The 15354-nt window shown below is 49.0% G+C and overlaps 1 protein-coding gene across 1 annotated transcript in view; it reads left to right on the forward strand.

The window, feature by feature from the left end:
• The first annotated feature begins 219 nt into the window (after nucleotides 1–219).
• Nucleotides 220–15354, forward strand: part of PPP1R1B (protein phosphatase 1 regulatory inhibitor subunit 1B) — a 247529-nt gene continuing 232394 nt past the window's right edge. The window contains exon 1 of the mRNA XM_086924347.1: nucleotides 220–1572. Coding sequence (XP_086780473.1) covers nucleotides 1492–1572 — 81 coding nt within the window. The 5' untranslated portion in view covers nucleotides 220–1491. The remainder of the gene's footprint in view (nucleotides 1573–15354) is intronic.

Genomic DNA, 15354 nt, shown 5'->3' on the forward strand with positions numbered 1-15354 from the left:
AGCACGAAAGAAGTAGAAGCCGTCGGGCGGGGGCGGGAGTTGCCAAAGCCACAGCTGCTGGCAGCACCTCTGGGGCGACACAAGTTTTTCCAGGGACTGTCCCCGGCCGGGCCGAGCTCCCTCCCCGGTCACAGGAGGCCGGGCTGGGCAGGAGGGCGGCAACAGAAGGGGCGGAGTGCTGGCGGACCTGCAGGGCCGGGGCATGCTGTATCGGCGCGCAGAGAGCGAGGCTGCAGCCACAAGGGACGGCAGCTCTGGGGTGAAACTTACCAACCAGCCTCCGGCACGACCCCCCTGCTTCCTACCCTGCAGCACCTCCCGCAGGACCCTCTGAAACCACCTGGACGCTGTCCTGTGGCACCATAGCCCGTCTGGTCCCTCCGACGGGACCCTCTTCTGCGCGACACCCCTGCTTCCTACCCTGCAGGACGCTCTGACCCTACCTGGACGCTGTCCAGCAGCTCCACAGCCGTCCCTCCGACGCGACCCTCTTCTGCACGACCTCCCTGCTTCCTACCCTGCAGTACATCCTGCGGGACCTACCTGGACCCTGTCCCCGAGGACCCTACGGGAGCAGCGTCTTGTGCAGGACACACACAGCCCCGAACCCTGCAGCACCCTCCGACCGGAACTTCAGAGGGGACCCTATCCTACAGCACCTACCGGGCGGCTGCGGGACTGGTCGAGAGCTAGTCCCGGATCTACGATCCCAGCAGGACCACCGCCTTCAGGGCCCACCTGGGCTGTCCTCTCTAGCCGGCACCGGCAAGACTCACCTGGACCGTCCTCTCTAGCCGGCACCGGCAGGACTCACCTGGACCGTCCTCCCTAGCCGGCACCGACAGGACTCACCTGGACGGTCCTCTCTAGCCCGCACCGGCAGGACCTACCTGGGCCACCCGACCAAACCTCCTGGAACTACCCCTAACGGGTCCCCCTGGGAGAGACTACATTTACCTCGCGGGACTGACCTTAATCCTTGAAGGACGGTGTCCCTCACCCGAGACACTGAGGCAGAAAGAACTCACGGAAGATTGAGAGACGCCCAGAAGGACAGAGACCGCCAGGGGAAAGAGTTTCGGAGACTGAGAGAGAACGCGAGAAAGAGGGGGAGTCCAGGGGCGGTGGATGGGAGATGGTTTAGGAATCGACAGAGTTCATGAGTGTGAATGTGAGAGACAGCTCAGATAGGGGTATCGAGGGTGTTAGAGAGCCGGGGAGACTGGAGAGAGAAGGTGGGAGTAGGTAACGGACATAAATATATGTGGAGGGAGAAAAAGAGAGAGACACGTGGGGCAGGAAAATAAGGACAGGTTCAGACAGTGACAGGTACAGACAGATCGAAGCGCTCTGGGACAGACGGAGATAGCGCGAGACGCCAGGAAGAGGCAGACGCAGGTAGAGCGCGATAGCCAGGAAGATACATAGACCGAGAGAGTCGGGGACATCCAGTCAGTGACAGAAGAGACCCAACCCGGCCCGGCCCGGAGGATGGAACGCAAGGACCGGAAGAAGATCCACTTCGCGGTGTCCGCGCCGCCCACCCAGCTCGATGCCCGCTCCGTGGAAATGGTAAGGACCGGGCTGTAACTGTCACGTGTTTTCGGAAGTTTTGTTTTTCCACAGGTGAAGGTGTGAGAGTGCACAGGAGCACACCGCGCGCCCTCCCTGGTCACACACTGACACAAAACACATGACCAGGCGCTGCACCAGCTGGGGCGGGTGCATCTAAGGCGGTGCCCGGCGCTGTGACTTAGTCAGCTTGGGGGAAAATCTAGGGTGCACCCCTCAGATTTAGGGTGGGGATAAGGTGGGGCATTTATTTGCGATGGGCACTGGCACTGTCACAGATGATCGCCCTCTCAGTGACAAAAAGAGACACGAGGGGGCAGCAGTGGCCCAGGGATGCCCTTACCCAAGGGCAACATGATGAACGGGACATGGGATGGCTGCTGCACCTTGGCAACTGGGGGCGTACCGCAAAATGACCACCCCGCCCACCCACCCTACACACAAACAATGTGGAGAGGGGCCTCACAGTCTCCCATATCTCAGTGATATGATTGGCTTTGGGCTAGATGGAGCGCCTTGACGTTTGAGGAGCACCCCTGCAAAGCAGGGGCGCACGTTACCCCCCCGCCCCCCTTAGTGGCAAGCGCGGGCAGCACTTACCAGCATGAGCGCCGCGAGGGGGTACGCCCACGGGAAAAGCACTCACTCCGGGGCGCGATGAGCGCTGTGAAAGGGTACGTCCACTATCACTCGTGATGAGCGCTGTGAGGGGACATACCGTCGGTAGCAGCACTCACTCAGGGGTGCGATGAGCAGCACTCACTCAGGGGTGCGATGAGCAGCACTTACTCAGAGGCGTGATGAGCGTCTTGATAGGGCTTAAGGACGGGAACTCTACTCACTCAGAGACGTGATGATGAGCGCCTTGAGGGGGCGTAAGCACAGGCGCAGCACTCACTCAGAGACGTGATGAGCGCAGTGAGAGTGACCAGAAGTCTCGAATTTATCCAGACAGGTGTTTAGGGCCTGTCCCGGTACCCGACACTTTCATCTAAAGTAAATACCTGTCCCTGTTTCTGAGAAAGGTCGGCTGAGAGCGCACATTAATTCCAGTTTGGTGCATGATCACGTTTTCACCCCATGGACAGATACTGTGGGGCATATTTACAACAAGAGTGACTCAAATTAAAAACGAGATTATGAAGCCGCCCGAGGCCACCTTGCATGGGCCTGAGCGGCTCCATAACCCTCAAGTAAAGAAACAGAGCACACATCAGTGCGTTGTCTTACTCTGCGCCAGGGAGGCGCTTCCGTGGGTGGAGCGTGGGTATTCCTGCGTTTCAGGGAAAGGGAAGGATTGTGTTGTATTTAAGTCAATACGGTGCCTGCCTGTCTTTTCCCCGTCGCTGGCGCCCTTTTGACTGCCCAGCACCAATGCAGGCCCCCTTGCACCCTTGTGCAAGGCTTCCTGCGTTGCAAGGAGGATTGATTTTGTGCAGGAGGGTCACCTTCCTGTACAAAAAAATTCCCATGAGGCTTTTTCCTCTTTCTATGTGTGTTACAGACATGTTTCTCCTCTTTACTCCTCACCTTGGCGGGCATATGTTTTTTGCGCGTTCCCGGGTTTACCTCTTCAGGTAAATCTGGAAATGCGTCAAGATCCATGGATATGCGTGGGAACGCCCACGCTCCGCCCATGAAAGCGCCTCCCTGGTGCAGAGTAACACAGCATTACTTTACTCGAGATTTATGAAGCCACTCAGGGACGTGCAAAGTGGTCCTGCGCGGCTTCATAAATCCCGCTTTTAAATTGCGTCACTCTTGAAACACGTTGCGTGTTGCAAGAAGTTTGCAAAGGGGCGCGTAAATATGTCCCATAGTCTTTTTAACAGCCAATCCCACCTCATGCATTCCTTAAAAGTCAAAAACCTTAAGACTCAAAAGGCAAGCCACATCTCACCCCTTTCCTCTGGGAAATTATACACTGTTCATCTTTTCCATGACAGCGGTCATACGGCCAGATTCATCAACGGAAAATCGGCTCGCAAAGGGCTAGATTCTGAGAATCTGGCCCTTTGCGAGCGCAATTTTTGCATTTGGGATTCATCATCCCAAATGCAAAAATCGCTATTATAGAATTTGCAAATTTGCGAGGAATTGCATTTAAGGAATCTCTATTTGAGATTCCTTAAATGCGATTCATGAAACATTTAAAAATTGCGAATTCGCAATTTTGGGCCTCTATTTACCGCGAAGTCAAACCTCGTGGTAAATAGCGGAAACTTAGAAAAATGCACTTAAGTGCATTTTTCAAAGTTGTATGTTACACACACACATGTCCTTGGGACATGTGTGTGCGTAACACCAGCATCCAATATCATTTCAGGGGTGCAACAGGGTGTCCTTTGGGCACCCCTGCACCCTTGAAATCGCAAACTCAAAATGTGAATCTCTAATAGCAATTCGCACATTGATATGTCTTCCCATTCATTCCTATGGGCCTTAAGGGCTCATAGGAATGAATCGGGAGTTATTCCTTATTTGCGATTAGCAATTAGCTAATCGCAAATAAGGAAGTTGTAGGAATCGCAATAAATATAGCTATTCCTACATGAATCCCGTTTTGCGAGTCTGTAATAGGGATTCCTTGTTAATCGCTATTACAGACTCGCAAAACATGCCGATGATGAATCTAGGGGATAGTCTGCAGACCACAGAGCCGAAGCAGGTTAATTTCCGAGAATGGGGCAGTGTTATGTTGTAGCCGCCTTCCTGTGCACAGCCGGCTCACTCTTTCAGACACTAGGCACACCGTATTGGAAGTGCTGTTTAAATGTGCATTGCGGTCTGTACTCCTGAGTGGAATGTGTAGCTTACACTTCTATGACGTCAGTTAGCAATGGACTGATATGAAGAATCACAATGTGACCCTCTATGACATCACAGACAATGGCAATAAAATGGTATGAACTATCAGAATGTATCCTTGATATTAAAGAGAGTGACAATATATTGGCATGGACAACCGCAGTGCTCCCCTCTAGTGCGTCAGAGAGGCCCCAGTGACAACAGATTGGCATGAACAACCACAGTGCGCCTGCTGGAACTGGCACTTTCTGGTTGTTTGAACCGATGCCCCAGTCAGGCAGGACCTATCACTTCCGTCAGGGACAGTGATTACACACACTGTATAACCTGCGCTCCCCCTTGGGTAGCTTAGCACTGAGCAGTCAGGCCTACCACAGAGACAACGTGTAAAGCATTGGCACTGCACTCACTCACTGTAAATACCTTGAGCGTCACAAAACAGACTTCACACGTGATGTATGTAAATAACGTTTGTATTCAACACACACAATAATCAACGCAACATGAACAGCATTTTGGGCTATACATCACATTTGGAAATATTACTAGCAGTACTAGGCACAATTGGGTTGAAATTACATTAACAATATGCACACGTGGGACAGATCCTAATGTAACCCACCCCCCTCCTTCACCCACCCCAGCAACCATATGCAGTGCAACGCGTTGTCAATCCCAGGCCCAACCCAGCAATTCTTATAATTCAATACCACACAGTTATCAGGTGCACCCCTGGTCACAACGATATCAGAAATGTGTACATACTAGGAATTATAACACTAAAAAGTGCAGCACCGCAGGCCAGGCCACATGGGTAAAACCAATGTCAACCATAGTGTTCGTCTGGCAAGAAATCAACGTTCAAGGCAAGACCGCCAGCCATTGTAGTGAATAACTGGCGGTCCACAGACTGTCACTCCCACACACACAATCACTCTGCACCGATAAGCAGTGCAATGGATATCAGGCAGGTCCGTACGGAACATGCTCGCATACATACACACTCTGCACCATAATGCGTGCAACTGATTGTGGGAAAGTGGCTCTATATATACTGGAACAAAGTAAGGTACAGTGTGTATAGAGTCCACAATCCCCATAGGTATAACAGAGGTTAAAGTCAGGGATGACGCTACTCTCAAAAGTGGTAGCTTGGTCGAGCAGTAAGGCAGTACCAGAGGACAGTGTAAAGCATTTGTTGTACACACTCAGACAGCAAAGGGTTTCACACACTCAAGGACTGAACTCCAGGCCAATTGTTTTTATATCAAAAGATATAGGGGCCTATTACGATTGCGGTCTTTCCGCATCCTCCGGGCCGGCGGAAGCCACCGCCGGCCCGGAGGATGCGGAAAGACCGCAGCGGACCCACCAAAGACCCACCGCCACATTAGGATGGCTGGTGGGTCCTGGTTTCGGTCCGCAGCTTTTCCTCCGCGGTTGGCTTACAACCGCGGCGGAAAAGCTCTAATATGGTGAAGGTGTCTCTCAGACACCGCTAGCCATATTAGGATGGGCTTTAAAAAGTGCTTTTCCGCGGCGGGTTTTCCGCCGTGGAAAAGCAAGTGGAACTTCACTGCGGGGGCCTGTTGCGGGCCCCCTGGGGGAAGGGGGAGGTGCACATGGGGGTACCTATGGTACCCCCCTGCATTTGTATGCAGAAATCGGCAGGCACCGCACGGTGCCTGCCGCTTTCTGCATACAAATGCAATGTATGCATTTTTACCATTGCGGCGGGTGCAGCTTGAAGACGCACCCGCCGCAATGGTAAAGATAGAGGATGTGACCGCCACGGTGGCGGTCACATCCTAATTGGACAGGAGGGAACTCCGCAGGCCATGCGGAGGTTCCCTCCTACTCTATGGTGGCGGACGGACTCAGGTCCGTCAGCGATCATAATGGGCCCCATAGTTATTTTATTTTTAGAACCAACAGGTATCAAAACATTCTCAATATGAGTGATCTCAGCTGAATACCTTGCAGAAAGTCAATAACTTTGTAAACACAATAGGTATAAGGGTTGCAGTAGGCAACACAATTCTAAACACAATTTAACATTGAGCTCATTGGGTTTTTCTACATAAATGCATTTGATTACTTTCTAGATTACTTTTGTAATCCCAGGTCTGGATCCTAGATTCAGTCTTGGGGTCTAAGCTGAAAACAGTTTAGTAAAAACGTTTTGGTTATTGCAATGATTTTTAAGGAATAAAAAGGTATTTTAAAAGTTGACACTTAGAAACTTTTCAATGAAAAACTGGCAATGTTATCCTATGGCAGGAAATTCAAGTCAAGGGTAAAGTAGGTTACTTTTGTAATCCAGTACTGAGCTCCTAGGTCCAGCACTTGGAACTCAACCCAAGACAGGTAAGCAATTACGTTTCAGTAGTTGGTACAATTTTTAAGGAATATTTGTAATTTTCAAAAGTAGACACTTAAAAGAATTTTCAGAGAAAAGCGGTCAATGGTTTCCTGTGGAAGAAAAAAATTCAGTTATGGGTAAGTACGGTAAAAAATACTGTTGCAGGTCAGTACTGGGCTGAAAGGTATAGTACTGGCTCCTCTCCTGATTGTAGGTGAGTATTTCAAAATTTGTTACTCGGATGATTTTATAGGAATATTTCAGAGTTTCAAAACTTCACACTTAGAAGATTTTTCGAGTCAAACCAGTCAATGTTATCCTATGGCAGGAAATTGAATTATTGGTTTCCAGATGAGTACTCGACTGGTGAAGTTAAGATTCTGGGCATAGACTCAGGGGTCCGCCAGGGTCAGGTAGGTACAGTTGGTACACCCTCAGCGGCACATGGGCAGCCGGGTGCAGAGGTAGTTAGGCCCAATGTTATCCAATGAGAAGCAGGGGGCCTTCGGTTGGTGGCTGCTGGCTACCAGGCCACGCAGCTGTGGGAGCTGGGCTCCCGATCACTTGCTCAGGGCAAACGGGGAAGTAGGTTAGGACACAGGGTGCACGGCCAGAGGCACTCGGGCGGCTGGGTGCAGGGTGCTTTTGGTTTTCGGGCGCTCAATGTTATTCAATGGGAAAGGTAAAAAGGGAACAAAGGCTGCAGGCTCAGGGACGGTGATTCTTCAGGTGCGACCACCACTTCGAGAGATAAGTTGGGATCTTGGAGCAGAGGTAGGTACCCCAAAGGAAGGCACAGGGAGTCGCAGGGCGCTGGGTGCAGGGGTGTCTTGGGGCGTCGGGAAATCTTACCCTCGGCTGGTTGCGGTTGGGGGGGGGGGGGTCCCTGATTCTGAGGCTACAGGCATTTTCTGGTTCATTGAGGAGGGTCTTGAGGCACTGGACTTCAGGTCCCAGTCACCGGGGTGGACGTCCTTGCGGTCTTGGATCACTCAGGCACGGGCCGGGCTCGGCGGGTGCAGAGTGGGTTGGTCTGGAGCTTCCTGGCTGGCACCAGGGGTAGGGTTGTTGAGCAGAGCCTCTGCTTATGGGAGTCCCAGTCTTTAAGAGGGTCAAGGCGGGCAGGTCCTCCGGGTGTCCAAAGGTTGCTGTCCGCAGGAGTCGCCGGGCGTAGGCAGGAGCAGGTTCCAGGATCGACAGGCCGGGTGGGCTGGGGCCAAGTCAGTTGGTGTCGTCCTGTTGTTAGCAGCTGCACGGCGGGTCATCTTCTTCTTGATCTTCTTTCTTCTTTTCTTATCGGGATCTGAGGTAGGAAGGTTCAGGGAGCTCCTAAATACTGAATTTAGGGGCGTTACAGGTAGAGCAAGGGCAGGGACGAATAGGCCCCTGTTCTGGCGTGGGAGGGGGGCAGGAGCCTAGCTGTGATTGGGCAGGGCTCCCCATCTTCAAGATGACTGGAACTCGGGTCGTGCTTCACCTTGTCTCCCCCACCTGAGGGGTGGGGTTGGCACAGGCTGGCACACCCCCCTTTCTGATGTAGGTTTTCCCACCAGTCTTCCTGCCAGAGTGGGGGTCAGGACTGGTGGGGGCCAGTTGCTGGGTACAGCAAATGGTCCGGAGAAGCTCACAGAGGCGGCAGGCCTTTGAAGCTTCCCCCTGCCCATCCTGGGGAGGAGACCTAGCACCTCGCCCAGGATGTGCGTTGTTGCAGGCCCAGGAGAGCGGGCGGCTCTCCCCCCAGGGGTCCAGCAACATGTCTGCAGTGTGGTAGCCTACGCAGCCTCTCAGTCCAGACGTGGATTGCAGGTTTAGGTTTCAGGGGGCATCTCTAAGAAGTCAGGTAATTTTGATATGGGTCGCACTGCACAATTCTGAACACACATACATAGGCACACATTCAGCAATGCCTCACGTGGTACAATTAGGCACTACTATGGTTATGCCTCAAACTCCGAGGGTCACAACCTGTGATCAGACACCGCACGCAATGAGCTTCCAGTGGCACAAGAGAGATGTGGCATGGTCGACCAATCGGGCCATTCTGGATCCTACAACCGGTAAATCCGCTCACCACCACAACCAAGATGCTTATGCGTGCCAAGGTCCCCATTATGCAAGGGCCACATGACTTAGATGCGGGCAAGATTTCTGGGTCTCCACATAAGGCAATCTGGTCTCCAAACACAATTATAATTTCCACATTCACGCCACGCTACCAGCTGGGATCCAGCAGACGATATGGGCATTCAAGAGGTCACCGCTCTCCAGATGTCACAAGTAGATGGTGTGGGTCCCTCTAAACATCTCACCCTGCTTGGTGATTTTAATATGCACTTTGATGACCCTAACACAGCCTGCTCCAATTTACTGGAAGACTTAGCAGTACTGCAACTAAGACTACTAAACTCTGGCCCCACTCATAAGGCGGGACATTTACTAGATCCCATCATCTCAAACATCCCTGAACTTAGATGGAAGACCACGACTCCAGTTTGCTGGTCAGATCACCACCTTATACATTTCGGCCTAACATTACCTACACCTACTCTAACAAACTCTGTATGGCCGGTTTCGTCCATGCGAAATTGGAAACAACTAGATGCTAGCAGACTTAACGAATTTCTGGCCATCAGTCCTCCGGCTCCTGCCTCAGACATGGAAGGTATAGCCAATGCAATGCAATACTGGTTGGAAAAGGCCGTTGATACCTGTCTCCCCCCTGCTCAAACTAAAAAAAATGTACATCGACCCCCAGCCCCCTGGTTTACTAAATGCCTGAGGACAGAAAAATCAAGGTGTAAACACCTTGAGAGGCAATGGAGGAAGGATTATTCTACTCATAAAAAGAGGAAATATCAAATCGCTAGAAATAAATACCATTCTGCATGTACCAAAGCTCGCGCCCTCCAGGTTGCCAATACCATCAATTCCGCATCAAACAAGGCAAAAACACGATTTAATACTGTTAAAGAACTTGCAGGTGCCAACACAACTGCCAACGCCCTCCCGTTGAACACCAAACAATGCCAAGACTTAGCGTCGTTTTTCACTGATAAAATTGAAAACATTTTTCATGTCATTAACTCTCAACCTCTCCCCAATGACCTTCCAGTCTTTCTGCCACCAAGCCCACCGGTTAAAAATATTCTCAAACTTTGGCCTGAAATCACCTTGGACTCGCTTAAGTCCTCTCTTAGGTCCATCAAGTCCGGCTCCCCCCGACACCCCCTCCCGGTAGGTATTTTAAAAACCCTTGACGACCCAGCTCTGACTATTGTTGCCAACACTCTTAACTCCTCCCTCACTCTTTCCACGGTACCTTCACTGTGGAAGCACGCCATGGTCAGTCCCTTATTGAAGAAACCCTCTGCAAACCCAGAGGTGCTGGCAAATTATCGACCTATGTCCCTTCTACCAGCTTGCTCTAAGCTTCTTTGGAGACATATTCACTCTGCTCTCACCCTATTTACCGAAAACAACGCCCTCCTCCATCCATCTCAGTCCGGTTTTCGTGCCGGTTTCTCAAGTGAAACTGCTTTATTAGGCGTCACGGAAGCCATTAGGAAGCGCCTAGATAATGGCCAAACTGTCGCACTCATATTGTTAGATTTGAGTGCGGCGTTTGACACCATCTCACATGCCAAACTGCTGACTACATTAGATAGAAATGGCATTCGAGGTGCAGCACTTGAATGGATTAGGTCTTTTCTAATGCACAGGACCTTTCAAATCACCTCATCCCTTGCCTGTTCCGACACCTTCAGTGCACCATATGGAGTCCCGCAGGGCTCCATTGTAAGCCCCCTGTTCTTCAACATCTACCTTCGGCCATTGGCCGACTTAGCGGACAGGTCTGGTCTTACCCTTATGACCTATGCTGATGATTCTCAAATCATCTTTTCTTTGTCCGAGCGAAAATCCCCAGCCCCTTCCCTCCTCAGACAGGGGCTCCTGAACATCTTCAGTTGGATGTCCAACAACCAACTGAAATTAAATGGAGATAAAACGGAGGTCATACTCCTAGGGAAAAACAAACATCTGTGGAACCCTTCCCACTGGCCAGCCGAGTTAGGGATCATCCCAACCCCAGTTGACCATGCAAGAAATCTGGGTGTCTGCCTCGACGACACTCTATCCATGAGGCAACAGGCCAACAAAGTAGTTGGCCTTTGCTTCACCATAATGAAGTGGTTGAGGAAGATCCTCTGGATGCTGCCCCCTGTAACCCAAAAGACCGTAGTAAACGCACTGATAACATCGCGTCTCGACTACGGTAACATTCTGTACATGGGAGCAAATCAGGCCGTGATCAAAAGGCTGCAGCTTGCTCAAAACTCAGCGGCAAGACTTCTTTGTAATATCCCCAAATTCACCAGTATATCCAAACATATGAAGGATTTACATTGGCTCAGGATTGAGCAACGCATTAGGTTCAAAGCTCTCACCTATATGTTCAAAATTTAAAATCTCATGGCCCCCAAATATCTGCAAGCACTTGTCACCCCTTACACCCCTGGAAGGACGCTGCGCTCCCACTCAGGAGCATTTTTTGTGATCCCCAGATACAAATTAGCAAGAATGGGGGGAAGATCTTTCTCCAGTCTGGGGCCCACTTTTTGGAATTCCCTCCCAGCTAATATCAGGACAGAGGAAAACTATGCCAGATTTAGAAAGAATATCAAGACCTATCTTTTCAATAAATAATTCCCTGCAAGCCTTTCTGCGTAACTTCGCCCAGCAACATGTTGTCGGCGCCAGGAAACCCTTTTTGGGTAGTTGTGCGCCATACAAATGTAAAAAATAAAATAAATAAAAATAGGAGATCTTTGACTTCCCTGAGACCTCCAAAAGAACAGGGGTGTAATAAAGATGCATGTTTATATAAAAATAAGTTCGTTATTGAGCAACACAGTACTAGTACAGGACTGTAGGATGCAACGTTTTCCAGCAACTGACCAGGAGACCTAAGTTCCAGAACACCGCAACATCATGAAACACTCCATGCAGTTAAATGAACACCAAACCTATTGAGCTCTAAAGTACAAATACAAAGCACACCACTAATGCATGTATTCAACACTCCTACTATATATCACAGCAACTACAGATATAACATATCCCCCCACTTTAACAAGCTTTAACACACTATTAATACACAATTCAAACCAGAATGTCGAAACATAAAACCAAAGAAAATGTAAAATATACATTTCTAATCAGTGCCCCCTCAGCATCCCCAACACTCATTTTGTTTACACCTTAACACTTGACCGCTCTGTGAACATTCCACACTTTGCCGTCCTGTGTAACCAAGCTTTTATTGAATACTTTTATCACTTAGATGGGCCTACCAAACTTGGAATCTCCCCTTTTTTTGTTGTTGAAGGTTTTATATAGCCCGAACCAGACTTTTGCGAGCATCAGGGCGCTTTACAGGTCATCAATAGAAGGCGGATATAGTATACAAAGATATAACCAGTAAACAATACAGTCATATATACAGTCAAAAATACAGTAAATAGTCGTAGAGTTCACATGAATTTAGCCATGAGGATAGTTTTCACTTCTCTTTTGAAGGAACAAGTGGAAGGGTTCATTCTTGTTTCACTGAGCAAAGCGTTCCATATCCTCGGAGCCATATCAGAAAAGGACCAGTTATACGTTTTTATCTGGGCAAATTGTTGAGGTTGTAGGAGAAGAGTCTTGGCACTCCTGGAGGCTCTGCTGCCCGCAGAGAGCACCAGTTTCTGAGCTAGGTATTGTGGGGCGTTGTGGTAGAGGGCCTTGTTCGTCATGCAAGCTATTTTTAGGTGAATTCTGGCTTCAAACGGTAGCCAGTTGAGTGCTCTCAGGTCTGGGGAAATGTGAGCGTTTCTCTTAGACCCGGTGATGAGTTGTGCAGCTGAGTTGATCGTGGCTCTAAGCGGGGCTGTCGATGACCTTGAGAGGCCGCAAAGGGTTACTGCTCCATATTCCACGTGGGGATTACTAGGGCTTGAACTGCTTGTTTGAAGGGGTATGCGGGCAGAAAGAGTTTCAGTTTTTGAAGTGTCTTTAGGTGGAATTTGGCTCGTTTTGTTGAGGCGCTAATGTGTTTCTGCATCTTTAAGTTACTGTCCCGCGTTACCCCTAGAGATTTTGCTGAGTCGACTATGAGCAGTTGTCCATTGAGAGCTGTTTGGTGCTTCATCTAATCCAGGATAGTGTGAGGTTTGTTAGGGAGAGCGATTAAAAGGAATTCTGTTTTGAGGGAGTTAAGTTTCAGATGGTTTTCGGATTTGAGTGTTTTTACTAACCCTGGGCAAAGCACTACGCTACGCTTGCGTAGTTTGCGAACTTTGCGCAACTTCCCACTATGCGAACTGCACGTAGCACAGTGCAAACATGCGTAGCGTAGTGCAGCAGTCATTTTTTGCTTGCTCGCGGTCCTCAATGTCAAGTTGGCGACCGCGAGCAAGCAAAATGACATCCTCGCTAGACTTTTTCCTTGTTCGCAATCAGCAACATCAAGTTGCCGATCCCGAGCATGGAAAATAAACCTCCAGGCGAGATTCTCAACGCGGGGAGGTCAGGTTTCGCATTACGAGTGGTCGCCCATACTCGCGACCGCTCGCGATGAGAAACTACCAGTCACGTTGAGAAACTGCAGCTTGAGTCAAAAGCTACTCGAGCGGCAGAAAAGTACAACTCACACTGTGCAAGATGCCGTTTTCAATGATTGCACAGTGCCGGATGCTTGTCCGCACTGTGCACTCATTGAAAACGACATCTTGCACAGTGCGAACATGCTACGACGCAGTTCACATAGTGCTACGCATAACTCGCGTAGTGTGAAGTGCACTTTGCGTAGCTACGCGTAGCGCTACTTCATGAACTACGCCCACCCTTAGTTTTTACCCAGTCCCACACAGCAGAAATGGGCTCTTTCACCTTCTATGTACTGTCATACCTTGCTTTCATTCTTTCTTGTTTCAGCATCACCCTCTCACCCTCTCCACCACATTTTCCAAATCCACCACACCCATTTTATTAACCTTATCCCTTAGCTACCCTTTCAACAAACGGAAAGGAATGACCTCAGTAACCATTTGAGGAGTAATGCGGTACATCCAACGTTTCACCCTAAGTGCATTTTTCCAATCCGCACCTGAACTTAACTCTACCACAACGCTCTCCTTGAGCACCCTATTAAAGCGCTCAACCTGCCCATTCTCTTGTAGTTCATATGATGATGTGGTAATGTGCCTAGTACCATGCATAACCAAAAATTCTTCCATCTCCGTAGACTTTGTTGCAACCCATTGTTTATAACCATCTCTTCAGGAAAACTTTCCCGAAAAAATATTTCACAAAAATGTCAATACCCACTTTAGGAGTTGCCTACGACACAAACGTAACTTCTAGCCACTTTGAATGATAATCCATCATTGCCAGAGCAAATCTCGCTTCTTGAGGTAGCTTGTTAAAAGGGCCTGATATATCAAAAGCTACATTCTTCCAAGGTGCAGCTGCCCACAGAACCGGTTTAGGGGAATACAATAGCGGTCCGTAACCAATAATTTAAAGAGATAAATTAATTATAAGGGCAAAGATTAGGTATTGTGAATACACTACAATACTGATAATTCATATCCAAAATGGTTGTTAAGGAGCTTCTGTACTCAAAACACAATTTACGGAGTACCTGTAAACAAACAGTGATCACAATAGAAGGCAATTAATTGCAATACTTTTGTCTGATTTATTTATACAAATGTATGCACATTTCATAGCATGTATAACGGTTGCCAAAAGATAAGAAGAAAAGGAAAGTAGTGGTGAATTAGAAAGATATGTATCAAAAAGAAGGGGTACAAAAAATAAGTCAGATACTTTAATAAACTGGTACTCTTATCCAGTCGTACAAGGCCTGTCCAATACACGCTTGTCTAAACTATACATGTAATCTGTCAGTTCATATATCCTGCAAGAAATGCAAATTCATGGACCAAATAGGGAAAAAGCGGTACAGGTCTGAGAAGTAGAGAGGCGTTGACGTTTCGACTCGACTAGTGCTGCAAGGGTAGTTTACAACCTCAGCGGCGAGTCTTCTTCAGGACAAGAAGGGGAGGCAACCTAAGATGAAAGGCACATATTAGGTATGGGCATTAATTATGTGGTCCCAGAGCAAAGGTCAGTGTATTATTTACTGACCTAGTCCTGTTGCCAGATTGGCTAAACAGGATGATTGTGAATCAATGCAGCTGGGTGTACAAAGTTCTTCCAGTGCCGTTAAGTATTTCGTAAGGTTATCCAACGTCATTTGGAAGGCACCATGGATACCATACTAAAATGCACAAGTTTATATGGGGTAAGCATACCTGGTTCATGTAAACACGAAGAATAAAACACATTGTGGCTATCAATTAGCCTGTGTATAGTGAGATCATAAGTGCATATGTACAAAGGGTGAAGATAAAAATGCCGATAGTTAGTGAGTTAAAAAAGGGGGCAGTAACAATCCTAAGAATAATTACGGTGATAAATGGCCTAACGTGTCAGCAGCCAAAGGATATATTATACGGACTGTGCCAAGTTATCCCAAAGGACCGCGTAGCGGTGAAACTAACGGT

The sequence above is a fragment of the Lissotriton vulgaris genome, chromosome 5 (genome assembly GCF_964263255.1).
Source record: "Lissotriton vulgaris chromosome 5, aLisVul1.2, whole genome shotgun sequence".
NCBI lineage: Eukaryota > Metazoa > Chordata > Amphibia > Caudata > Salamandridae > Lissotriton > Lissotriton vulgaris.